This window comes from Solea senegalensis, linkage group LG1 (genome assembly GCF_019176455.1).
Source record: "Solea senegalensis isolate Sse05_10M linkage group LG1, IFAPA_SoseM_1, whole genome shotgun sequence".
NCBI classification, from domain to species: Eukaryota; Metazoa; Chordata; class Actinopteri; order Pleuronectiformes; family Soleidae; genus Solea; species Solea senegalensis.
The window spans coordinates 4145713-4172055 of NC_058021.1; the positions used below are offsets into that span (position 1 = coordinate 4145713).

The following is a 26343-nucleotide window of genomic DNA, read 5'->3' on the forward strand; positions in this document are numbered from 1 at the left end:
ATGAATATACCGTCCATAAGTGTGTTTGTATAAGAGTATAATCCTTTTAACTCTTTATCAGCCAACTGACTATAAACAGTAACTTCTATGGATATATCCATATCACGTCGCCTGGCCAATCAGCAGCGGGGTAGGGGTTGGGTTTACAGGCTTACGGTTCTCTAAACATAACCCTAACACATTTTGTTCACAATTTACATATTATAATAACACATACCAAAATGTTTTTCCCTAGACAGGCAAGAAATCATACGTGAAAGAAGATGAAAAAGTAAAATAGTTTTGACTGACTTTGAATGAAATGTAAAACAAGATGATAAAATGTATTTAAAAATGAACCAACATGAAGGAGGTTAAATATCAAGAAGATAAAAACCACGGTAACAACTGACTGTATGTGCTGATTTTGTATGCATGAGAGCACCTCTTCATTAGGGCGTGTATTTGCACGTGTTTCTCCTCCAGTTCCCCCTGAGGACCCAGTGGTGGACGGATCCCCGGAGCTGCTGCTCATGGCCGGGACTGCGTTCAACCTGACCTGTGTGACCCGCGGGGCAAAGCCCGCAGCACATATCCAGTGGACCAAGGATGGAGTCCCTTTAGAGGGAGCCCACCAGTCCACGGTGAGTCACACACACACAGATGATAGCAAACACGTGCACACAGGGGGGGGGAGCAGTCATGCAACATAAAACACACATAAAACACATCAAGTTTATTACACCAAAATGAGATCTGTTTAATCTCATTTATTTAGCTACATGGTGGCCTCAGAAGGCCGGCACCGTTTCTACTGTGCTCCTCAGTAACATCCACGCTTATGTGCTTTTTTGCTGTGGGGGGGGGCACAGGAAGCAGGCCGTGCAGCACATGTGCACTCATGTACACTAACTCATCACATGACTCTCTCCATACGGGAACTGATGGGAACGAGAATTTGTTTTTTTTTAATTTTGAACCCGGAGTTTAAGCATTTGTTTTCACGTGCTAAAAAAATTAAGATAGAAATAAAGATCTGTCATGTGCACAACCACACACGCACACACAGATGAAAAAAAAAATCATTCTGACACACAGTGATGTACTTTGCACTCTTATCTCTGACATTCACGCTCCATACACTCTTGTATACTCTCCTACTCACATGAAATTCTGCCTGCACACACACACACACACACACACATGCCCTCCTTTGCTTTCATATGCAGCAGCAAACACTGACTCATGCACTCAAACACAGATGTTTTTACATCTCATGCCCCCCACACACATGCTTATCCATATTACATGCTGCACTTCTGTTACCACGTTAATACTGACCACGCATTAACACGGCCGCGGAGGGCTGAACACACTTTTGTTAACACCTCACCTCCTCCGTCCAAGAAACCTGGCATTTCTACTGTTATGCAAAAGTTTTATAGCTTCATAGCTACAACTGTAGAGTCCTTGCTCTACTGATCTAAGTCTAACAACCTATTTATACTGTAAGGACGGATATCTTCCTAATAAAGGCGTCTTTAAATGCGAAAAATATTGTGGAAAAATGCCCATTCAGCATCCACAAAGCTGCGAAAATCTTTCTCATATAGAAAAGTCTCCTCTCCTCTCCTCTCCTCTCCTCTCCTCACAGGAGGTTCTGCCGGACCGTAAAAGGGTGACGACCAGGAGTTACCTGCCTATCACGCCAGTCGACACCGACAGTGGAAGCAACTTCACCTGCGTGGCGAGCAACCCGGCAGTGCCCATGGGCAAACGAACCTCTCTCTACCTTAATGTCCACCGTACGTTTTTTTTCCCTTCGATAAAATCTAAATGTTCAATATTTCCGTGCATAACTGCTCTTGTTTGACTAACTCTCAGCAAAATTACACATATGTACAGTTTACATAGATTTACAGCCCCCATTTCCCCCCCCCGGTCTCAACCCTGGACTCGTTCCAGGTCTGATTTAGCTGCGTGCGTTGTTTTTACAACAATTCTGAGGCCAATAATTTTCATGTAAAGCAGCTCAGCAAGTTGATTTCCTTCAGCATCTTAAAAATAACGAACTCTGTGTTTAAAGGATTTCAAATGTGTCCCTGAAGAAATAAGGAATGATTGCTTGCAGAGAAGTCGCGGTTTGAATATTCAATCAAGAAGATTGATGTGTTTTTCCGACCCGGTGTAGCTAGTAATTAGTGGGAGAATAACTGCAGTAACAGTAGATGTGGAGTCAGGGCTGTGTTAGTACAGGAGGCTGTGGAGAAGCTTCTTTTTTTTTGTTTTTTTTCCTCTTGAACAACACCTCTTATTGTGTAATTTATAGTTTGTGTGACTTATTTATGTGGGAAATCAATCTTTGTGCTGCTTGGCAATGGTCAAATACACCAGCCATCCACACCATCATTCATTTTATTTTTAGTCGTCCTCTGAATATTGTCGCTTTCCTGCGTAGATCCTCCGACAGTGACCCTGTCCATCGAGCCTCGCTCTGTTCTGGAGGGTGAGAGAGTCACCTTCACCTGCCAGGCCACAGCCAATCCTCCCATCATGGGCTACAGGTAAATAAAATAAAAACTAAAACACAATGCGCACTATTGCATCGCACGTGACCACTATATTGTGCAACTGCAATGGCGGTAATTCTCGCTGCTGCTCTATTGTTAACTATAGGAGTAGTTACAGCACCTTTAACGGCCTCATTCATCAGCACACCACACTTGAGCATCAAGACAATAATGCTGAGCAGTCGTCTTCAGCTGTTCTCTGTTACACTACACTCCCGCGACGGATGCGACGGATGGCCACTCGATAAAATCTTCCACATTGTCCGCCAGAATCCCAAATCAAATCAAGCAACTCCCCAAATAAATAAGAAAAATAATTGTTTTTGGAGCTTAACACTGCAAAACAATGACAGAATTAACCCTTAGAACACACAGCATTTAATATTACTATATTAAAATGTATACAAAGGCTATAAGAATGTGCCTTCTATCAGTTTTTTTCATCACAACCTGTAGGCAATCTGATGATTTTCCAATTTCACCAACTATATAAAAACGCCTGAGCAAAAAGACCTTTTCATTTTTTAAATCAAATTTAATTTGTGAAATTTGGAAAATACGTCACATTTCAAAGTTCACTTGGCTCGTTTTATGAACAGAAATGGAAGAAAAACGGTCTATTTTGAAAATTCTGCCCACGTATCAATAGTACCGTGTTTTTTTGTTCAAAATATGCGATAAAGAATTAATTATTTCAGAACACAAAGGAGTTTGCCAAGGGTGCACCTGCGGCACAGGTCTGTGACGCGTGAACAATAAAGGATAAACATGTACAGGGAACAACAAAAGACCAAGAAATGAATACGGATGAAATAGAAACAGTTGCATGGGTAGATAAAATCAGATAAACGCTGCATGACTCAGGCAACCTTGTTTCCACGAGCAAGTCATTCCATGTTTGGATGTGTGAGCATGTCGTGTCAGTGTAGAGAACACACACACACAAGAGCAACCAAACCAAATGAGCCAGTGAGGAGAGCTGGTTTGAAGCGGAGGTTCCATCCCTGCGTCCCAGTGTGGGAGCTCTGCCAGGTGCTTAGGCACTCTGCCCAATGAGTGTATATTAAAATACCATCTAATGTCATATGTGCAATATGGTTATATGACTTTGAAGGAGATATCTGGCAGTATACAGTGTGCATAGTGGAAATTAATGTTCTCGTTTTCACACGAAGGCCCTACAAATGTTAGATTGAAACACAACACCTAAGCCTCAAAATATCATGGACTTTTTTGTTTATTTTAAACATAAAAGGGCCAGAAAATTTCCTGCTGTCCAATTTATCCAGAATAACTTTCAATATCTGGCAGTTATTTGCAATTTACTGCATGTTAAAATACTGTTTTAACAATTTAGTCTTAAGTCTTATGCAGAAAGAGCACTGCAGTTGTACATGAACACCAGATTTTGCGTGTTAAATTTGAAATTTGAACAGGATAAAAGATATTTTAAATAACCCTCGGCTGAGTTTTTGTCCCAATGTCCAAAAACTATGTACAGGCGTTTTCCCAACTCTCTCCACAAGCCATCTCGTAATCACAGTAATGCAAAGTGTGCTTGTGCAAACGTTCGTTTTGTGGGAGTTATTATTTGGATCACAGCTAAAAAAAATATCCTTTTTTAAAAAAACAAAAACCCCGTGACTCTAATGTGGAGGATAAAGCGGTAGGAGACGGATGGATGATGGATGAAAAAGAAAAGCGTTGTATTATGATATTTCCTGGTGAAACGTGCTCTTTCTCCATCAGATGGGCTAAAGGTGGCGTGCTGCTGGAGGGAGCCAGGGAGAGTGTGTTTGTCACCACGGCAGATCACTCCTTCTTCACTGAGCCCGTGTCGTGTCAGGTGTTCAATGCCGTGGGAAGCACCAACGTCAGCATCCTGGTGGATGTGCACTGTGAGTAGACAGCTGTGTGGGACTCTCATGTGCATCATGTATCATGCGCAATACATTTGTAATAAGCACGGGCTTATTACAATAAAGCCTATACCTCAATAAAGCCTGGCCCGTGGGCCAAAAGTGGTCCACCGGCTTTAATATCCGGCCCAGTAGATGAATTCAAAAATCTGATTTAATTAAAATGTTTTTTTAATTTATCTGCTCTGCTTCACAAAAACTAATTAATGCAGTTTTAAGGCGCTAGTAATAATAATCAATAAAGAAAAGATGGTTTTACCTGATGAAGATATGATGTTTTGGCCCAGTATTCTGTCCCAGAAAGAAAGATAGTTTTTCTTCATGATGAGTGATTTAATTTTACTGTAATTTAAGTGTTTCTCTACTCTACTAACTTATGCAGGAAATGTGGGTCAATATGTATGTTTAATAACTAGAGAATGTCATCAAAATGATAAATGTATCCCTGTGACCAGAACTGTGCACCTTTCATTTTACAATCCGTCTTTGCAAAGGTGGTTTTCATCCTCTTACTCTCTTTCAGTCGGTCCAATTCTGGTGGTGGAGCCCAGGCCGGTCACAGTGGACGTAGACTCTGATGTCACTCTTAACTGCAAGTGGTCTGGAAACCCTCCTCTCACCCTCACCTGGACAAAAAAGGGCTCCAGCATGGTGAGAACAAAACAAACCTCCACCCCATTGAAATAAATGGTAAAAAAGAACATCCAATAATTCATATTCTCATCGTGTACATTGACACTGAGACGACTACCTGTCACCTTCTGCAACTTTTTAGGCCCACGATCCCTGCCCATATTAATGTGTAATAGCCAGACTTCATAAATGTTTGCTGAGTTGTAAAGCAGACGGTTAGGAAGGAGACTCTGTCTTCATATCTTAAATCTTTAATTCATGTCTAACAAGTTAAGAAAAGCTCCAGGAAAAAACACTAATGGAGCCTGCTGAGTAAATCAACATCTTTTATGAATTAAATATGGATAGTTCCTCCCTGTCTCCTATTAACATCTCCTCCTGCCTGACTGTGCTCTCCTCCTCACCGATCTTCTAAGCTGCTTTTTATTCATCTGCTTCTCTGTCTGTCTGTCTGTCTGTCTTTGTGCACATGCAGGTGCTCAGCAACAACAACCAGCTGTATCTGAAGTCAGTGAGCCAGGCTGATGCAGGTCAATATGTCTGCAAGGCCATCGTGCCGCGGATTGGAGTGGGAGAGACCGAGGTCATGCTCACCGTCAACGGTCAGTTACCGATCAATTTTCATTCTCAACTGTTAATTATTTAGTTAAAAAAATCAATAACAATCTTCACTGATTTCCTTAAATGTCTCGTTTTATTTCCACAAACCAAAGATGATCCTTTGTGTCTTGTTAAGATTAGCAATTTCACTTATGAAACCGTTGTTTTCTAAGTTGCGCTAAATTCTCCGTAGCTGTTAATCCTGCATAGTGCTGCTTTATGTAATTTGCTACACCACCTTTTATCTGCTTGAGACGATCCTGAAATTAGCAGCTCTGTGCAGCTTTTTGTCGGGCAGTGTGTCGGGGGAGGAGCGTCGTCTGCCTTCAGACACTTTCTGACATGGCACAGTTGAAGCCCTTTTTTCTCAATGTGACTGCGCGTGGTGGCAAAGAGAGCGTCTGAAAACCACGGTGACCTGATAGGAAGTCTGGAGGCTGGGATGGTCAAGCTGTGCTCACAGCGTATGTGCCTCTTTGACTTTTCCGCCTCCTCGTATCACAAATGACACAAACAAGAGAACCAGGAAAATTGGCAGGAAATTGCCACTGCTGATATAGAATTTGGTCCGATGTCGGGCGACTCAAGTCCTTTCCAGAACTCCCCAGGTTGTCGATAACTAATCCCTTGATCAAATAATGCTGCAGCCCTGGTGCTGATATCAGCAAAAATATGTAGAAAAACTGCCTAGTCACAGCAAAGCACCTCCTGCTTTCAGGTGGTTGAGTAGGGAGTACGCTAATCTAAAGGTTAGTGGTTCAATTCCTGCTGGTTCTTCCACAATCTGGCAGTGTGTGAAAGGAAACAATGCGCAGTGCTTGACAAAAACAGTAATGACACATACATACGTTAAAAGGTATTTCACAGAAACAGACAGCAATATAAAAAGTATAAAACCGTAATAACAGTGGCAATGAAAGGAAAAGGGGAGTGGCAGGGTCATAAATTAAATGCACATTTAAAAGGGTCAGTTTTGAGTGTGTTTTTTTGAAAGAGTACTTTCAGGGACAGTTTCTGAGTAAATGCAGTAAAAGAGCTGGTGGAATGTCGGTGTTAATAGGTGAATGTCAGTTAAATTGCCAGAAAAGCGCAGTCCATTTGCTATTTGGACATGAAGGAGCAATATTAAACCATAAGGAACCATGTAAATATGCGTGCATCTGTATCTTTCTGCCACCGAATTTCACTCATAACAGCGCCAGGCTTGTGTTGACCCGGCCTGATCGATTCCAGCCCGAGCCCAGCCCCCGAACCCCAGCAGCTAATTTGAAACGGGCTCAAAGCCAATATTTCAATGGCGAAACTCTCTCCCGGAGAGACCAGCAATGGCTTCATAAATCAAAACTGATTCACCAAGAACACAATGATGAAAAGTTCAAACGCTCTCTAAATCTGCTCCAGCTGACAACACGCCCGACAGAAACAGAGACGACGGTGACATTCATTGGCACGTCCTTGGTAAAGTGCAAAAAAAAAGCTTGGAGGCCTCGTAATGACTAATACTACGACTCCTGCTCGTTCACTAACCAGACAAAATGTTAACACACTCCACCTTTCTCCCATGCTAATGGGATTAAACCCTCTGATACTGATTTTATGGGGTGTGTAGCAAGATATAAATAATATGGTACAACAAAGGCGTTTTGCTGGTCTTTGAAACAAGGGAAGCTCATTTCAGGCCCAGTTATTTTACCCTCCACTCTGAGAAGCTGAGCTTCCCTGGAAGTGAGCGTTTTGCCGCATTTATCCAATCACCGTCTCGTTTATCCAATGTGCTGCCTCGTGGAGCATGTGCCATGCTGCGGTGCTGCAGGAATAAATGAGAAGAACATTTTGTCAAATGTAATGAAGCGTTGTATTGAAGCGATGTCAGTAATGAAATGCAAATATAACCGTACGTAGAGCAATCGCCTCTGCTGTACTGAGTTTCATTTAGCGAGCGTGATTTGCATGAGAATTGGCACATGACATGAGAGAGTGACAGATTTTCCATATCCACCTCCATAATGTTTGGTATCATAGTTGTGTTTCACCTCGGGTTGGGGACACAAAGCCTGAGAAAGAGGATCCTGCAATTAAATTGTGCAAAAAAGGGGGCTGCATGAAAAATGACGTGGATTGGTTGTTTGGTTTCCATCTGTTGGGTTAACATAATTTAGTAGCACCTTCATAGTGTATGTTGAGATGTGTAAGCTCCACCCATACTCTATTTTAGTATAAAAAGGAATTCACTTTCTGCTCTGGATACTCCACACTATCCCCTGGTGTTTTAGAGATGCATTTTTTAAAAATGCTGTTGACTCTGATGTAGCTTGAAATCTTTGGGGCTACATTTTAGTCGGGTTGGGCAAAAAGTGAAGTTACTGTACCCGCGTTCACTTGCTGAGTCGTTCTTACAGTATCAGTGAAGGTTCTCAGTCATCCAGGTCGTAGTCTTCTCAAGGACTTGCTTGAGTTGAGTTGAAGAAGTTTCACCTTTCATCATCTGCGCCGGAATCATCTGAATAATAGAGACATGATATAGATTTTTAAACATGTGATCATGAACACAGATTATTTCTTTGGCCTTATTTGCAATGATGTGTCATTTATTTACATTGCACTTGATGTGTAAAGACCGCAAGGATTGTTTGAGTCCAGGGGCGTTTCAAAGGACTTTGAGGGCCTTTTGGAGTGGGAACCACCCCCATTAAACCTCAGTCCCCCAAGAAACACATGACACCAAACCACAAACCTTTGATTTGACTGAGACTAGTTCACTGACTCATGTCGTTTCCCCTGGACTGAAAACCAATCCAATTTTTTTCCCGCTGCTACAACTCAAACCCTTGACAGAATTATTGAATCCACTGTAATAGAATCTCACTTTTTCTCTCTGTCATTAGTTTGTCACTTCATTTCTCAACTCCCCGGACAAGTGCGGTTCCGTACAGTGACACACTGGTTATGAGACTTTTTGAAACGGATTAATAATAGCATGAGGTCTCATTAGGGGGTTTCCATCCAAGGTTAACATTGTGAACATAAATGGCCAATCTCTGCAATTAAAGACATCTTCACAAAATTGTTGCTGTGAATTATCATCTTGTGGACCCAGGGGACACCTCATGTCCCCCACTGCCAGTTAAATAACACTCCATCACATATATACATGTCCAATTTACTGCAAAATGTGAAGCTCTCTTCATCCCTCCCCTTTTGAACAAAACATCTATAAATCGGACATGAGGAGCAAAAAATGTTTTACATAAGGTCGTTTTCACCTTCGTTCTTTGGTGCGCATCAGAGTTCGGTGGCGCATTCACACCTCCCCAAACCAGGGGAGTCGATACCAAAATCTATATTTTCACTGGAGAAATCTCAGCAATGTCACTTCTGTGGTGCTGTGTTGCGTTTCCTTTTTGCTCTCAAAGTCTCTCCTGTCTCCTGTCTCCTGTCCTCTCAGGTCCCCCCATCATCTCCAGTGATTCGGTCCAGTATGCCGTCAGAGGCGAGAGAGGGGAGATCAAGTGTTACATCGCCAGCACCCCCCCACCAGATAAGATTGTAAGTCCATGCTTTGAAGTTCTAATTTGCTGCAGAGGTGCTCGACCTTTTCAGATCGTATTTGTCTCAAACAGAATTCTTATCAGATATTAATACTTTTTGTGCTGTTGGCTCTTCCATCTGTCTGTCTGTCTGTCTGTCTGTCTGTGAACAGGCTCCCCAAATGAACTGATTAGATTTTGGTCACCAAAAATGAGAAGTACCTGTGACATCAAATATGTCCCATTCGTGCGAAATTTTGGAATTTCTGATTTGGAGTGAGGGAGGAACCAATTTGAAATGTTGTGCTAATTATGACACATGAATGTCAAAACAGTCACAGGTCAGCTTCCGTAATGTCCCGCAACAGTCATTTATTACTGCTGTAACTCAGGAAAAGAAGGGAGGAATTGGAAGCATATTTCCTGCAACACGACTGTTTAACAGAGGGATACAAGTGTGAGGTGGTTATACGTGTTACATGTGCAAAACACTCGGTAAGAGTGGCATTGTCCTCCAAGTGAGAACGATGTGTTCCTTAGTTCCACGGCAGCACCGAGTGTGACTCAGAAAACAGCTGCTGTTCAACTGAAAGACACACAGCACTACAGACAAACCAGGGAACACGGTGTGAAGTAGATGTGACACAAAGAAACACTGAGTCCTTTTGTAATTGTTTTGTTAAAAAAAATCGTGTTTGTACGACGTAGTATTAGGGCCAATTTTTCAACAATAAAGTTGTGATATTATGAGAATAAAGTTGTAATCTTTCGAGAATAAATTTGTAATCCTTCGAGAATAAAGTCGTAATCTTTTAAGAATAAAGTTGTAATATTATTATAATAAAGTCGTAATATTATTATAATAAAGTGGGAATATTATTCCAGCAAAATCTCAGATCGGCTGCAAATTGCTTCTAGATTAGAAATGCGCATTTCATGAAGTTACATTTTGATTTGGGCTTCACAAATAATATATTATGCTTTATTCTCATAATCTTACAACTTTATTCTCATAATATTACAACTTTATTCTCATAAAATTATGACTTTATTCTGGTAAAATTATGACTTTATTCTCATAATATTACAACTTTATTCTCATAAAATTATTACTTTATTCTGGTAAAATTATGACTTTATTCTCATAATATTACGACTTTATTCTCATAAAATTAAGACTTTATTCTCATAAAATTACGACTTTATTCTCATAAAATTACGACTTTATTCTCATAAAATTACGACTTTATTCTCATTATATGTGACGTTTTTCTCAAAAGATTAAATATTTTTTCCTTCCTTCAGTTCCATTGTATGTTTGTGACGAAAAGACTATTTTGTCCAACAAAAAACATTTGCATTGTGTGATATTTGCTGTCATTATTTTATATTTCTCTACAATATATGGATTTGTAGATATTCTGTATAGAACTGTCTCTGTGTACAGTCTTGGTCCATATTGACACTGTGGGATCCTGAATGGTCTTGGTGGAGGTTTGCGCTCTCTGATGTTTTTCTTCGTCTCTTGTCCCTTTGATAGAAGACGTGGTTGTATACGATCTAATTGCGCTGCAGTATTTCACTGCTCCGAACCTATGGCTACACATGAAAACACACACACACATACACACAAATACAGAGGTTATATGTTCAGTCTTGATCGAGATCCTGACGCGGAGGCTTGCCCTCTGCAGTAAACCACCTTTAGATCCTTTCACACGGTTTAATGTTATCATTGGATTGGATGATTTAGCACAGACACATGGATATACAGTATGTTGTTGATTCTTTTACTTAAGTGATCTATGTTTCTTTGTTCCTCCTGGTACTGCTGGTTGGAAATCACTTTTGAAAGATATAGCCCATTGACATTAATTGCTCTGCCCTATAGGGACAATAATTTTGCTGCACTTCAAAGATAATGTAGAGCGGTGCATCAAAGCCTTTCCAGGCTTACAACCACTTACAGTACAACAAAGTAATGTCTATCAGTTGGAACAAGGATGATTTGGCCCTCTTCATATTGTTTTATTCTTCTTATAAAAGGCTGTAAAGCAAACACTATATAACTTTCCCCGGATGTGCTGTCACTATAGCAAACACATCACGGTGAAAGACTTTTTGATGGTCTTCTTTTTTTCAGTTCAACATTCTGACAATCATTAAATGACACATTTTCCGCTCGGTACGCTTCCACGCACCGTTAAGTCGACCTACTGCGTGTTTGCAGCCATTCATTTGTCCCAGCACACAAGCATTCGCAGGGAATCGACTTTACTGAATGAATTGGAAAGTGTGGCACTTGCACAGAGTGCCCCGGCCAGCGTGAGTCCAATTCCCGAAGCTTTCTACAATACTAAATGTCTGCAATTGCATTTATTCTTCGACTCTCTTTTATATAGTTGAAAGTTTCTTTGCAGCATAGGCAGTTTTTGCCAGCACTGGTGTAGAGATAATGTCGTGGAACAGCCAATAGAACTGTCTGAACTCTGAACTCATGGTTGGTCACAGCTTTAGTTGTCGAGCTGCAAACAGAATCGAGGGAAGATGCAGAACTGTAGATCAGATCGCTCATTTGATTTAAATAATGCTGAAAGGTTATTATGGAATTATTGATCAACGTCAACAAAAACAAATCCTGCCATCTATACGTTGGAGACATGGATCAGTTTGTGAATGATCAGTGGGTAAAAAGTGGTTCCCTCTTTTTAACCCTTAGAACACAGAGCATTTTGGCTGCTTTTTTTTCATTACTATGTTTAATTAAACCACACAATATGGAGTATCTTATATCCTTGTTTTCCGCACAACCTATAGGCAAACACACCTGAGCAAAAAGTACTCAGAAATACGGTCTATTTTGTGACTTCTGCAGCATTATCGCTTCTTTATATCACTACTAATTTATGAAATAGAAAATGAATCATAACTTTGACTCGACAACACATGAGTTAATATTTTAATAATATTTTAATAATAATATGTCCATATAAGGAGTTGCGTGTTATTCCCGTTTATATCCGTGCCACGTGAGCACTAAGGGTTAAAGGAGTCTCTTTGAATTCCTTCAAACATCACATTTTACATACAACTCATTAAAGTGTGACTATTTGCACACATATGATCCTGATAATGGCAAGAAACACTTGTGATTCACTTTTAAACAAAACATTTGAAAGCTGCCAGACTGAAAGGCAGTATAATCATGTAAAACTCCACACAAGGCGGCTTTAACGCACTAATATTAAAATTCAGCGATTTACGGTCACCATGAAAGAGTCACTGACTCCATTTTAGACCAACAGCTAAAAAAAAAATCTTTCCAATTCAGTGATCTCTTTCAGAGTAGGAGCCATCTTCTCTTTAAAAGAAAGCTTTCACACAGATTGTCCTCGCAGCAAAGCGTAATGGAATATCTTTCCTGAACGTGCCATAACTGCACAACTGCTGTTTCTTCATCCTCGCTGAGTGCAATACTTGATAAAACTGCAGTTTAATGTAAAGAGCCAGTGCACTATAAGCTACAAAATAACCAATATCGTGTGTGTGTGTGTGTGTGTGATAAACCTTTGAAAGTGGGAGGGAAAAAAAAAACACTTGAATGCACACAAATCGCAAAAAAAAACCTGTAAAAAGGCGTAAAAATTGAAATAAATCCAGTAATGACATTTTGAGTTTGAAGGCTAGGATGAGTGAGTGGAAGTGTGGGGGTGAAATAGACAAAGATGAGAGAGGCAGAAAAATAGAGAGAGAGTAAAATTCTGTACCTTTCAGCATCAATTATCCCATTTTTGCAGTGCCGACATGACAGAAATCTCAGCTTTAAGAAAGCTTTAGCCTCCTCCTGCACAGGCAGAGCTCAGAGCGCATAATGTGATACGACATTACAGTCGCGGCTTAATGCAGAGACACAGGGACTCATAAAATATACAGTGTAATTCTGTGTGTGTATGAGAGACACAGCAGAAAAACAGAAAGCAAAAGCCAAACAGTTGTGGAGTGATGTCATTATTGTGAGGAAGAGTGACGAAGAACTAATGAGTGTGACTGTGAAAGATAAGAAAAGATGGATTATACAAATGTGTCAGAGGAAAAAGTAAAAGTTAGGCCATTGTTCATTTTTATTTAAAGAAACCAGGTTAAAGGTAGCCCAACATATGGCTCCATGCATATTTAATACAACCATGCTTCATATTTAATATCCGCCATGGTTAATAATTTTAACCTTTCAGTGACAGAAATTATGGATTACGTCGCACCTATAAAAACAAAAGCACCTTCAAGGAATGAGGGAAAAGGTGAACGCGCCGTAAATCTGAGCACAAGTGGCAGAAGACCAGACTGATTAGAATATTTAAGATCTGTTTATTAAAGTCAATTAATCTAATGTAGACAATGCTATTTTTATTACACCAGAGAAAGCACTCAGAGCGCAGACCTCCGCCGAGGACGCTTCTTTTCCCTCAGTGTCAATAAACTCCTCTATAGCTCAAAAAATACTGAATCCATAATCTTCAATAAACCATAATTTACATCTGACTGTAATCCGTCCTTCACCTTTTGAGTTATGCTGCTCACAAACGGACAAAATAAACTGAGGTCATTCCTGAAACTTAAAGAACTACAAGATGTTGTTTTGCAGCATGAGCTCTTAAACATCATTGTTTTCAGCTGTTTTTGGTTTGTCCTCTTGTTATTAATGCTATTATTTAAAAATGTTTTATCTAGATTTTGTTTGTGCTGGAGAATAAAAGAGCAATCTAAAACATTTTTATTAATATAGCGTATATGTGCGGTATAATACGTAGTCTAAAATACTGGGCTGTAAAGACAACAATAGGAACAGATCCCACCCTGGGCAGAGTTGTTAATAATTTAAAAACTAACTGAGAAAACTTAAATCTTCTGTTTCTCGGTGCCTCGGAGGCTGTTCAGGCCACAGAGGCTCAGTCCTTGCATCACTTTCTCGCTGATTTACCTAAGGATTCTTCTCCCTTTCTCTTCAGCTGCTGTTTAATTTGTTTATTCTCCCACTTGGGATCATCTTTCACCTTTATGATATTTTACATCATGTCCGTGCTGATGACACCAAGTTATGTATATGTTTTTGGCAACAGCAATACATAAACTCATGAATGGCATCGTCCAATATGCTGCAGAAATCAAGGACAAAACATCAATTCTTTGTGCAAAGCAAAGCTTCCCGACACCAGCTTCACCCTTCTGAGACACGGGTCTGATACTGTAACAAGTGCCTTTTCTAATGTCTAAAATCATCGTCTCAGATATTTAATCGTTGGAACACAGAGCATTTCAGCGGCTTTTTTCCATGACTATGTTTAAACGTAGCGTGTAATCTTTTTTTCACCAACTATACAAACACACCTGAGCAAAAAGTACTCACAATGTTTAAAATCGGATACTCAGACACTCGCTTTTGTGACTTCTGCACAATTATTGCTATTTTATATCACTACTAAAAATGTGATATAAAAAAGGCATGTTGTAAAGTCTGAATATGTGACCTATAACTTCATATTTCTGTTTGACAGGATTATTGTGTCACACATTCTGACAAACAAAGCAGCTGTGAGCAAAAATATAAAACTACTTCCTGCCCAGTATCTTTCTTAGCCTCTCGACTATAAGCCTTAATGTGTGTGTGTGTGTGTGTGTGGTTAATACTCTTTAAGATAAGATAAAGGGTGATTAGCATTATTGATCCCTGAGGGGAAACTGGCTGGTCACAGTGGTAAAGAGCTTGACTTCAGATAAACATCAAACAAATTCAACATCTTGGAGATTGCGTCTTGCTCACATTAATCCAGATTCCCTGCCGTGTTTATCAGGACCTGATTTACAAATGTCCTTGTCTACATATGGACCAAGGGAAGTTTACCTGCTTGGTTTCAGGTCCTGTTTTCATTTAAACTGTGAGTGAGAGCTGAGTACAAATGATGTTCTCCTGGCTCAGTAATGTGTGTGTTTCTGTGTTGTAAAAAAATTGCAATTAGAGGTAGAAGATGCAGTAAATCAGTAAGTGTGTTGATAGAATCGCCCTCTGTGTGTTTCAGGTCTGGGCGTGGAAGGAGAATGTGTGGGAGAAGGAGAAGGGCACGCTCATGGAGAGGTACACCGTGGAGCAGAGTAAACCTCCATCCCAGGGTGGCGCTGTTCTCTCCACACTCACAATCAACAACGTCATGGAGTCTGACTTCCACTCACCGTACAACTGCACCGCCTGGAACTCCTTTGGACCTGGAACCATGATCATCACGCTGGAGGAGAAAGGTGTGTGGAGGAGGGGGAGAAAGTGTTGGCAGTTTAAGTGAATTACTAAAACTGAACTCCACATTTAAAGCTTTGAGATTGGTGTTCTGGTCAGCACCTTGTATCCCAAACGTGCCTTAGGTCCGGCTCTGGGACTGAATGTTGTTGATTTTTTGTTGGCGTTGGTCCGTTTGTGAGCAGCAGATTTTGACAGGACTTTCTGCAGATGTCATTTATGGTCCAAGGATGAAGAGATAAGACATTGATGGTGAAGTGGACATGGATTCAGGGTTTTTCAAAACAACTTGTAAACTTGTGAGACGACATTTTCATCAGTCAATCAGTCGTTTCACAGTTTTCTGTTTTACATTCAGAGGTGTGAGCAAAATTTAGGGCAGGAGACACTCTTGCACACACACACACACACACACACACACACACAATTTTTGGTTCCCAGAACGTTCTGGGAAAGTTACCTTTTGGTTCCCCGAAGTTTTCATTACGTTCCCCTAACGTTAGTTTTTGGTTGTTACTTTTCTACAACCTTCATACAACCTATGGAGAAAGTTCTCTAAAGGTTCCCAGAGCATTCCCGTAACCACCTTTGTCACAACCTTCATACAACCTTTAGAGAACGTTCTCTAAAGGTTCCCAGAGCATAACCACCTTTGATACAACCTTTAGAGAACGTTCTCTAAAGGTTCCCAGAATTCAACCACCTTTGTCACAACCTTCATACAACCTTTAGAGAACGTTCTCTAAAGGTTCCCAGAGCATTCAGAACCACCTTTGTCAAACTTTCATACAACCTTTAGAGAACGTTCTCTAAAGGTTCCCAGAGCATAACCACCTTTGTCACAACTTCATACAACCTTTAGAGAACGTTCTCTAAAGGTTCCCAGAGCATTCCGTAACCACCTTTGTCACAACTTTCATACATCCTTTAGAGAACGTTCTCTAAAGGTTCCCAGAGCTTCCACCTTTGTCACAACTTTCATACAACCTTTAGAGAACGTTCTCTAAAGGTTCCCAGAGCATTCCGAACCACCTTTGTCCCAACCTTCATACAACCTTTAGAGAACGTTCTCTAAAGGTTCCTTTAACCACCTTTGTCACAACCTTCATACATCCTTTAGAGAACGTTCTCTAAAGTTCCGAACCACCTTTGGTTCATACAACCTTTAGTTCTCTAAAAGGTTCCTCATTTCACAACCTTTAGAGAACGCTCTAAAGGTTCCCCATTCCAGAACCACCTTTGTCACAACTTTCATACAACCTTTAGAGAACGTTCTCTAAAGTTCCCAGAGCATTCCTAACCACCTTTGTCACAACCTTCATACAACCTTTAGAGAACGCTCTCTAAAGGTTCCCAGAGCATTCGAACCACCTTTGTCACAACCTTCATACAACCTTTAGAGAACGTTCTCTAAAGGTTCCCAGAGCATTCCGAACCACCTTTGTCCCAACCTTACAACCTTTAGAGAACGTTCTCTAAAGGTTCCCAGAGCCCTTTAACCACCTTTGTCACAACCTTCATACAACCTTTAGAGAACGTTCTCTAAGGTTCTTTTCCAACCACCTTTGTCACAACTTTCATACAACCTTTAGAGAACATTCTCTAAAGGTTCCCAGAGCATTCCCGTAACCACCTTTGTCACAACCTTCATACAACCTTTAGAGAACGTTCTCTAAAGGTTCCCAGAGCGTTCCTGTAACCACCTTTGTCCCAACCTTCATACAACCTTTAGAGAACGTTCTCTAAAGGTTCCCAGAGCATTCCCGTAACCACCTTTGTCACAACTTTCATACAACCTTTAGAGAACGTTCTCTAAGGGTTCTGATGAAGATTATTCTGCGTATGTACAGGACTGACAATAACCCCTGTTGTAAGTCCATTCAGGACTGTGATGCATGCTTATTTTGAGAGCTTTCTATGAGACGTTACACTGAGCACATTATTTCTTCATGCTCTGTCAGTCGGGATTCTTTCTCCTGTCAGGCCTCAGAAAATCTTTGAAAGAGAGCTCAGATTTGTCCCTATGTGTACTATTACAGTGTGTTTATCCCTTATCACACTTGCAGACATGTTTTATCAACACTGCCAGGCCTCAGAGATTCAATATTTAAGTGAGGGCACAACAGGGTTTTGCACCTAAACGAGTCAACATTCTTGCAGGTTTTTCCGCAAAACAAAGAGGCAGCAGCTGTCCCTCAACCTGAACCCCCTTCTTTTCTCCTCACGTTTGTTTCAGATATTGTTCCAGTGGGAATTATCGCTGGTGGAACCGTGGGCTCCTCCATCCTGCTGCTAATGTTTCTACTGGCAGGCGCCTTCTTCTTCTACCGCCAACGCAAAGGCAGTGAGTGCACACATTGGTTCTTTAATGTGCGTGTGTGCGTGGGGGCTCGCACACACACACACACACACACACACACACACACACTCTCTGTGTGTCTGTCATTTTTTCCTTTCATCCACTCTCTCTCTCTGTCATTGTGCCATTCCACAAAGAAAGGAACATATGTCAAACGTATATATCATTTAATTCCAGTGAGATTAATGAATATTCATATCAGTCAAACTGTGTTCGTCTTCTGTTACGGAATTACGTTTTGTTTTTGTTTTTAATAAATCGTTTATTTTATAATGCAGCTCATACATTGAAGATAACAGAGCAGGAAGCAAGAGCATTTAAAGGTGAATAGTATTTAAATGATGAATTCTTACACTTTATTTGCACAGCCTACGGCAATCCAATTAGTATTTATCATCACAGACCACACGTCCATAAATCGTCCAACCACAGAACATGTGGCGTGTGCAAGTTGTTTCATTTTCATCTGCTCCATTGCAAATAAAGAGTTGGGAAAGACAATGAAGGTGACTGGCACATTCCCCAGAGGGATTTTCTAGGGATAAGAGTATATTTTCTGGTTCCGGGCTGATAACACCAACGCGGAGAAGATATTGTCAAGAATAGGAACTCAACCGAACATCAATGCAGCTCCAGATAAGCAGCTTCTTTTTTTGTAGTGTATGACGCAGTTCAAGGCTTTGCAGATTCAAATCTCTACTTTTGAGCTTTGCGGCTGTGGAAGAGACACAAATATTGACTGTTCTGTGTGAATGAAAGTGAACGGTGTCGTGTTCAATACAGAAATGTACCTGAAATGCCTCTCTGGCCTCTCTGTGATTCAGCCAAACTAAAAACCTTTTCATCAAGTGCCATAAAACATGTTTCATCTCGGAATGTGCTGCTGAAGCTATTCATGTTCATGAAAACACCACTCCATTTTGGCATTAATGGGTCATTGCCATTGTGACTTTAATATTAAAGAGACTCTGGTGTTTATGTAGGTATGAGAGGATTATTTAAATGTACCAGCAATGTCTGAATACTTGACTGAAAATGCAGTAAATGAACCAACTGCCCAGAATATTTGACCAATTTTTAAAATGGAAAAACTGTCACCATATTTTCCAACAGTGAACTTCTGTCAGCTTTTATTTTGTTGCTATTAAAACCTTATTAATGGACGTACATATGCAGGGGGCTCTGGGTTGGACAGTGTATTAGCGTGGAACGGAATGTGGGAGTTGGTACGCCCCAAACCGATGCAGACCCTCATTTTTGTGTGACTGGAACCAGAATGCATAAGTAACCCTATGTGGACACAGAGTAAAGAAAGCATCTCCTACCCAGGAGAATGAGACAATCCCTCAGTGTCTTTTTTAGAACCATCCCCAGACAATAATGTAACATTTGAAAATCCTCATCTTGCTCGCCATAGCCTCTAAAGGTGGACTCACGTGTGCGTCGCTCTGTGGTAGAACTGTTGTAGGTTAGCAGAGGAGTGTCTGTTTTAGCTGACTTTGTAGCAAGAGTTGCTAAAGTTCCAAAGTGAAGACGTGACGTCTACATTTGTCCGGACAGGAGACTATCCTCCGTCCCCAATGTAACTGTGGGTGGTATGCAGGAATTATCTATAGCAGGGGTGTCAAACATGCGGCCCGGGGGCCAGAACCGGCCCGCCAGAGGGTCCAATCGGCCCACAGGAAGAATTTGTTAAAATTTCACACTAATCTAAACGTAATGTCAAATGCTCCAGATACCTGTGACTAAATATTTGTGCCTTTATAGATCCAGTGTGCTGTGTAAATAGTAAATTTAGGCATGATATTGTTGAAATTGCACTTATATTTCTCAAGAAATTTCATGTTTTGTAAAATTATCCTTCAGTAAATGAAAAACAAAGGAGAAAAAACAAAGGGGTTCTTGTTGTTCATTCATAGGTTATTAAGCTATTATTTTACTATTTTTACTGGTCCGGCCCCCTTGAGATCAAATTGTGCTGTATGTGGCCCCTGAACAAAAATGAGTTTCACACCCTTGATCTATAGGTACTTTAAATATGGGCCCCCTAGTGGTAGTATAAATAACAGCAGTCTTGGTCAATTAGCTTTGATAAGGTTTCCACCAGCAGTCAATCTTCTATAAAGTACCTTACTTGAGTAAAAGTACAAGTATCTCACCAGAAAAAAAAACTTTGGTAGAAGTTGAAGTCACTTTTTTTATAATATTACTTTAGTATATGACATTTACTGCACTTAAGTATCAAAAGTCATTTTCTGATATAAAATGTACTTAAGTAAAAGTTGATTGAGCCATGATTGAGCTCAGTGGTAGGGTGATGTTGTCTTTCAACTGGAAGGTTGTGGGTTCAATTCCTGGCTCTGCTAATCTGTAAGTGTCCTTGAGCAAGTAAGTCGTAACCCCATGTAACAAAGATAGTTAGAGGAAATGTAGTGGAGTGTACTGAAGTACGGTGATGAAGTATTTGTACTTTGTGACATTACAACACTGCCGGCAGTTCGCTTTGTGGTTAAAGTATTGTACTTGTGTCTTTTTCTAAACCTAACCTCACTAACACTTGTGAGTAGTTGAGCTGAAAAACAGCTAAAATCATACTCTATGACAGGTTGGTCAAAAAAAAACATCGGCAATGTGGAGAATTGCTTGTTTTGTTACAGCGGTGGAGTATTTCGATTTTGACTGACCAGTTCAGAGCAGTGTATTTGCATTTTTTTACATTTCATGATGGTGGATACTTTAATCCTCACAATTTAAACTCACGCCTCTCTGTCTCTGCCAGCATAACAATGTGTTTAATGCAGGAAAATATGATCAACAGGGCAAACCGTGGCTCAGACGAGGCGGTCAGGAGAAGAATTCTTACTCTGTGTTTTAACTAGACTGATAAATAACAACGTTGATCCAGGATATGACTGGAGGTTGTGTTTCTGTTCCAGGTCGCCGCGGTGTCACGCTCGGTAAACCAGACATCAAGGTGGAGACGGTCAACAAAGAGACCCACAGCCTGGAGGAGGAGGCGACCAACGTCTCTACGGCAACCCGAATGGTCAAGGCCATGTACTCTGTGAGTAGATACCCATCTGAGTCACCGGGGGACATGGTGAGGAGAAGTATGGGTCAATGGTCTTCGCTGTACAGATACACTGACACAAAGGGCAACATGGCAGGGAAGACGAACACACACACACACACATGTGAACACACACAAGTACACACTCAAGAAAGTCAGATTCTTGTATGTCAAAATTATACAAACACACTTGACTTGAAAGCAAGAGACAAATATGAGGAACACAATGTCGCACACATGCACTATTAAAATTAAACTCTGTACATAAACGCACTTACATACAGAATAAAAACAAAAAACAACAAGCACAAAGAGTACACAAAAAAAAAACCCACTGGCTTTAATGTCATGTTTCTTTCCTTTCCACCCTGGAGAATGTGCAGGATGATGCTCCTGTGGTGCAGCTTTAAAGCTCAGCCCTAAACCTTTCTTTCTTCCAACTACTACGCGTTTCTCATCTTCCCTTCTCTCGGGATGAAAAAACCTGAAACTCTGTTTTCCTCTCCCCTCCCTCTCTTCCCCCTCCTCCTCTCCTTTCTCACCCTCCCTCTTTCCGTGTGTGTGTTTCGTTGTTTGATGGTTTAGTTTCTGCCCTCTGTTTCCCTCTCTCCCTCCACTCAGCCATTCAAAGACGACATGGACCTGAAGCAGGACGTCAGGAGCGAGAGCGACACGCGGGAGGAGTATGAGCTCAAGGTGAGACGCCGGCTCGACGTATCATTAAATCCTGCACGGGCACATCACAGGTCATGTGGTCATATCCGCGTCAGATGCGGCATTTGTACTCGAGCCATAAGCTTTGCATTTATCTTTTTGTCATTATCTGTGCCTGTCACGTTCCAAAACCAGATCAGATATGCATCGTTAGAGTATAATCAAGCTCTCATTTAGGTTGTTTTGATGAGATGAGAGTGAAAATATGCACCTAATCTCAAAAACACTGAAAATCATGTTGGACAATGATCATATAGAATTGTATCACTATGTAAATTCTCAACACTGCATCATTTTCACATTTGTACAGATCTGGCATGATTGCACCGTCATCGCCAAACATATTAACACATTCTTTATGTTCTGTAGAACAAAATGTAATAATTGTAAGAAGGTCCCGCATTATGGTGCCGTTTAAAGTGAATGCAAAGCAGTTTTCTGTGTGGTTTTACTCAAAGTGGATGATTTCTTTTTACTAAGGCGAGTAACACAAGTAAAAATAAGTGGTGGCTAATGCAAGAACTTCTTTTTACATTTACCAGATACTTTGTGAGAATTTTGCATCGTATCCATCACCATTAGAGCCTTTGTCTCGCTTTAAGACTGATACCTTTAATAATTATTTATACTGTAGCTTTAGAAGTGTGATCTCACTGAACCTGAAAGCGATTTCCTTTGTGTTGCATTGTTCTCTTCGTGTCGCTGGCCAAAAACCAACAACAGTGCAAGTGAAACACACACATTTCCAGAAGTTACCAGGTCGTCATTCTGCCTCTTTTTAGTCTTGCTCTTTCAGGGTTAGCACTGATGATATGGATCCTTGATTTCTGATTAAAAAAAAAAAGGTTTAAGTTCAAATGTTTAAACTTAAGCAAGCGAAGCAAATAGCCTGATTGGTATGTGGCCAGTTTCTGCTTCTCTTACACAATCATCTCCTCTGTCGTCACAGGATCCAACTAACGGCTACTACAACGTCCGCGCCACCACCCACGACGAGGCGCGCCCCCAGTCCCGTGCCATCCATTACCAAGGGGAGTTCCGTTCCCCGAACCCCAACAGTGGACCCACCGGTGCCACATCTAGTGGACCTTCAGCTGTTCCCAGTGGTGCAGTTCCCCCCGGCGGAGTGCCAGGCTCGAGGACTGGCTGCTATGACCCACGCCCGCCTTCCAGGATGTCTCACGCCACTTACGCCCAATTCAACACCTTCACGCGTGTGCCACAGAGCCAGCAATCGCCCAGTCTCCCGCCTCCCAATCCACCTCTTCAGTCACCGGGAGATTACGCAGGAGACTGCGGTCTGCTGGACAACACGACCCAGCTAGCTTATGACAACTATGGATACCCTTCCCAGTATCCGAGCTACCGTATGGGCTTTGCGCCGCCCATTGAGGAAGGGCCAGCCTATGAGATGTATCCAACAGGACAAGGGACCGGACCAGGACCAGGGCCAGGGCCAGGACCAGGGCCAGGACCAGGGCCAGGGCCGAGTCAACAGAGTCCTGAAACAGGGCTGGGGAAATACGGAAGCTCCACCCGCTTCTCGTACTCGTCTCCACCGTCTGACTATTCCCAAAGACACACGCAGCGGATGCAGACTCACGTGTGAGAACATACTTACACACATTTTAAGCTTGCTTTTTATTTTTATTTCTTTTATTTCAGCAGTACTTATAACACAACGAAACTTTTAGACTTTTCAAAAAAAAAGAAGAAAGAAAAGCCATGTTTATAAACATTCAAACATTTGTTTTCTGTATCCACGGCGACCAGTGCATGGAATTTGGTTTCTTAACTAATAAAACCCACAGCAGTCAGCAGCATTACAGCACATACACCATAGGTAGCAGCCAACACATGCAGAGCGACATTTCCCTGCGTGTTTGCGCGCAGTGTTTACGCATGGACAAAAGCAACAGCGGGCCACAATCAAGAGGAGGGGGATGAAGAGTGGAGCGAGCACTTTGAGGACAGGAGGAAGTAAAAGAAGAAGAAGAAGAAGAAGAAGAGAAGTGTGGGAAAAAAATTTTTTTTTTTTGCTCTTCATCCTTTTTCAATCCCATCTCTGTAAATATGTGCAGAAAAGTTATTTCCTTGTACAAACCTATACAGTGTGATGCAGTACAGCAAACCTTCCTGTAGACCACAATTTCATGCATTTTCTGCGTGCAGACTACACACTCAAACACACACACACACACACACACAGCGACAGATTATTTGTTTCTACATATTGCAGCAACGTGGCAGCTTGGACTTCAACTACATCTGGCACTTTGTGATCCTCTTTCCTCACTCAATCCTACCCAGTGGCCATGTTTTATTTTCTACAAGATCTACCTTGATTTAAGTGGGACAACGCTTCCTAAGTGGTGGTCCACTGAGTGGCCGGAGTGCCAACGCTTGTGCCACACAAACGCAAAAAAAAAACATTTTAGTCTCCTTTGGAAAAGTGTACGACCAGACGCTCAGACGGATAACGAGGTTTTGCAGAAATGCCACGTCAGAAAAAGATTGAGGATTGGTAGCAATGAGCATCTCTGCAAACCTCTGCTCCACCTCAACTCTCATTTTTATCATCCTGTCACATTTCACTCCAGGTCAAAGCTGTAAATGTCCGTTTAAGAAAAAAAAAAAAACACTGTGGCAGGAGTCTGGGTTTCTTTGCCATCGAATGAATTTCTGCTTTTTGTACAAAAAAAAAGAAGGAAAAATACCTCCCCTTTTCCTCAAGTGTCAAAAAGTATTTCTTTCTCACATGCACAGTAGAATAGATTCTTTTTTCCCCTCATATTTGTACGAAACCATGATACTGGAAAAGATGGCATTACATTTTATAGTATTTTTATAAAGTTGTGGACCAAAGGTTCAGCGGTTTGGGTGACACGCGCTTTTTAATGTGTATGTGCCAACGTAGTTGTGAATGGAAATGATTTGGGTTTCCTTAAAAGAAAAAAAAATGATGGGATGGAGATGGATGGTATTTTTTTAAATGGATGTTATAGACTTAAATTAGAAGATTTAAAAAAAAAAGATTTCATTCTGAAATGACAGCCAGGAAATAAAGGGTGGATGTGAAACCCTTTCCCCCCCCCCTTTGACTTCCGGTCACATGACTGGACTGCCTTTTTTAAAAAATGTCGACGACATTCAAAACGATGGATGGAGAACAAGCAGCAGCTCGGCCTGACTTGTGCAGTCCGCGATGAGACGGGTGGAGTGTGCTTTAACATATCAAAATGAAGGAACAGAGGCTTGGAACTCGCTCATGTCTGTGTCAGTGTGTTGGTCTCCTCACTGCAACAGTGGTATTTTATGTGTGAGGGTTTTTGTTCTTTTGTGCTTTCCATTATATTGTATCAGCTTTGGTACGTGTGAGTTTTGACTGCAAAGATCATGATGATTTTGTGTTGAAAACTTAAAAAAAAAACAAAAAAAAAAAATCACCTCCTGCAGTTGAGATGCTTTGCTTGTTTTCTCCCAATAGTAAAATTCACAATACGAGCAGTTTACAAGAGTCTTTTCAAGTCTGAACTCCTCTAATTTGAAAAATGTGGATCTTTATCTCTGTAACAGGTTTGAACAGTCGTTACATAATAACAAGTGCTACATACAAAGCCTTACTTATAAAGAACACATTTGTTTTCAGACACCACTCAAAATTATCAGTGGTCGGTATTTCTTTTTACTGCTCCATTTTGTGCTTTTTCTTCTTTAAGTGTAGGTAGATTAATGCATTCTTTCTTCGTCTGTTCCTGCACATGTCTGCAAAATAATTCAAAACTCCAGTGCGTAGTTACCAAAACACTGCTGGTACCTCTGCATGCCGTATGTCAGGGTGATCTCGTACCCCCATTTCATTTTATATTATATTGTTTTCTGTCTTTGTTTGTGAGCAGCACATGTGAGGACAGATTTGGCTGGAATTGTCTGAGGTAGATGATGAAGATCGCGGCTCAATCAAGGAAGTCACAAAATGACTTTGGTGGTCACGTGACCTGTGTTTGTGTGGGTTTTCTCCGGGTTCTCCGGTTTCCTTCCACAGTCCAAAGACATGCAATATGGGGATTAGGTCATTTGGACACTCTAAATTGACCTGTGTGTGAGTGGGTGGTTGTTTGGCTCTGTGTCCCTGTGATGGACCGGCGATCTGTCCAAAGTGTACCCGCCTCTCACCCTATGTCCGCTGAGATTGGAACCAGAGCCCTCGTGACCCTCCTGTGGAGGATAAAGCAGTAGAAAATGGATGGATGGTTACGCAGATTCAAAAAACAATTGCTGGCCTTGAGTTTTGTTCTCTTCCTTTGTGCATATATTAGGATGTGCTTCAACATTTTTAAAAGGCTTTATCAGACTTAAGATTCTCCAGGTTTTTTTTGTTTTCTTGCTCAAAACCAGAGTTGCTTTACAAAAGACTGAAAGGCCGCGAGTTGAAGCCAGAAATCTTTGCACCTGCAGAAGCATAACAATTGTGTCTTAATGCGTATAAGCCACCACATGAAAACCTCACAGATACAGTACGTTATGGTGATTTGGTGTTAAGGGGCAATGAATTTTGTATTTATTGGGCCTTTTTTTTTTTTTTGAATAAACACTTTGTGAAAAAGGAAACCACAGCCGCGTCGTTTCTGATGAGAATGTCAGATGGAACCTTGACGCTTCAAGGTCACTATATAAAACCCGCGA

The 26343-nt window shown here is 41.1% G+C and overlaps 1 protein-coding gene across 2 annotated transcripts in view; it reads left to right on the forward strand.

Moving 5' to 3' along the window:
• The window catches only part of kirrel1b (kirre like nephrin family adhesion molecule 1b), a 78679-nt gene extending 54352 nt beyond the window's left edge, over positions 1-24327 (forward strand). Inside the window, exons 4-15 of one of the 2 annotated variants that reach the window (XM_044024081.1) lie at positions 466-623; positions 1634-1784; positions 2438-2543; positions 4299-4447; positions 4992-5119; positions 5577-5703; positions 9147-9247; positions 15303-15519; positions 17751-17858; positions 20810-20937; positions 21529-21639; positions 22607-24327. In XM_044024081.1, the coding sequence (XP_043880016.1) occupies positions 466-623; positions 1634-1784; positions 2438-2543; positions 4299-4447; positions 4992-5119; positions 5577-5703; positions 9147-9247; positions 15303-15519; positions 17751-17858; positions 20810-20937; positions 21529-21639; positions 22607-23266 (2144 nt within the window). In that variant the 3' untranslated portion in view covers positions 23267-24327. The remainder of the gene's footprint in view (positions 1-465; positions 624-1633; positions 1785-2437; positions 2544-4298; positions 4448-4991; positions 5120-5576; positions 5704-9146; positions 9248-15302; positions 15520-17750; positions 17859-20809; positions 20938-21528; positions 21640-22606) is intronic. The other variant, XM_044024090.1, reaches the window with a different exon arrangement.
• Positions 24328-26343: the final 2016 nt, after the last annotated feature.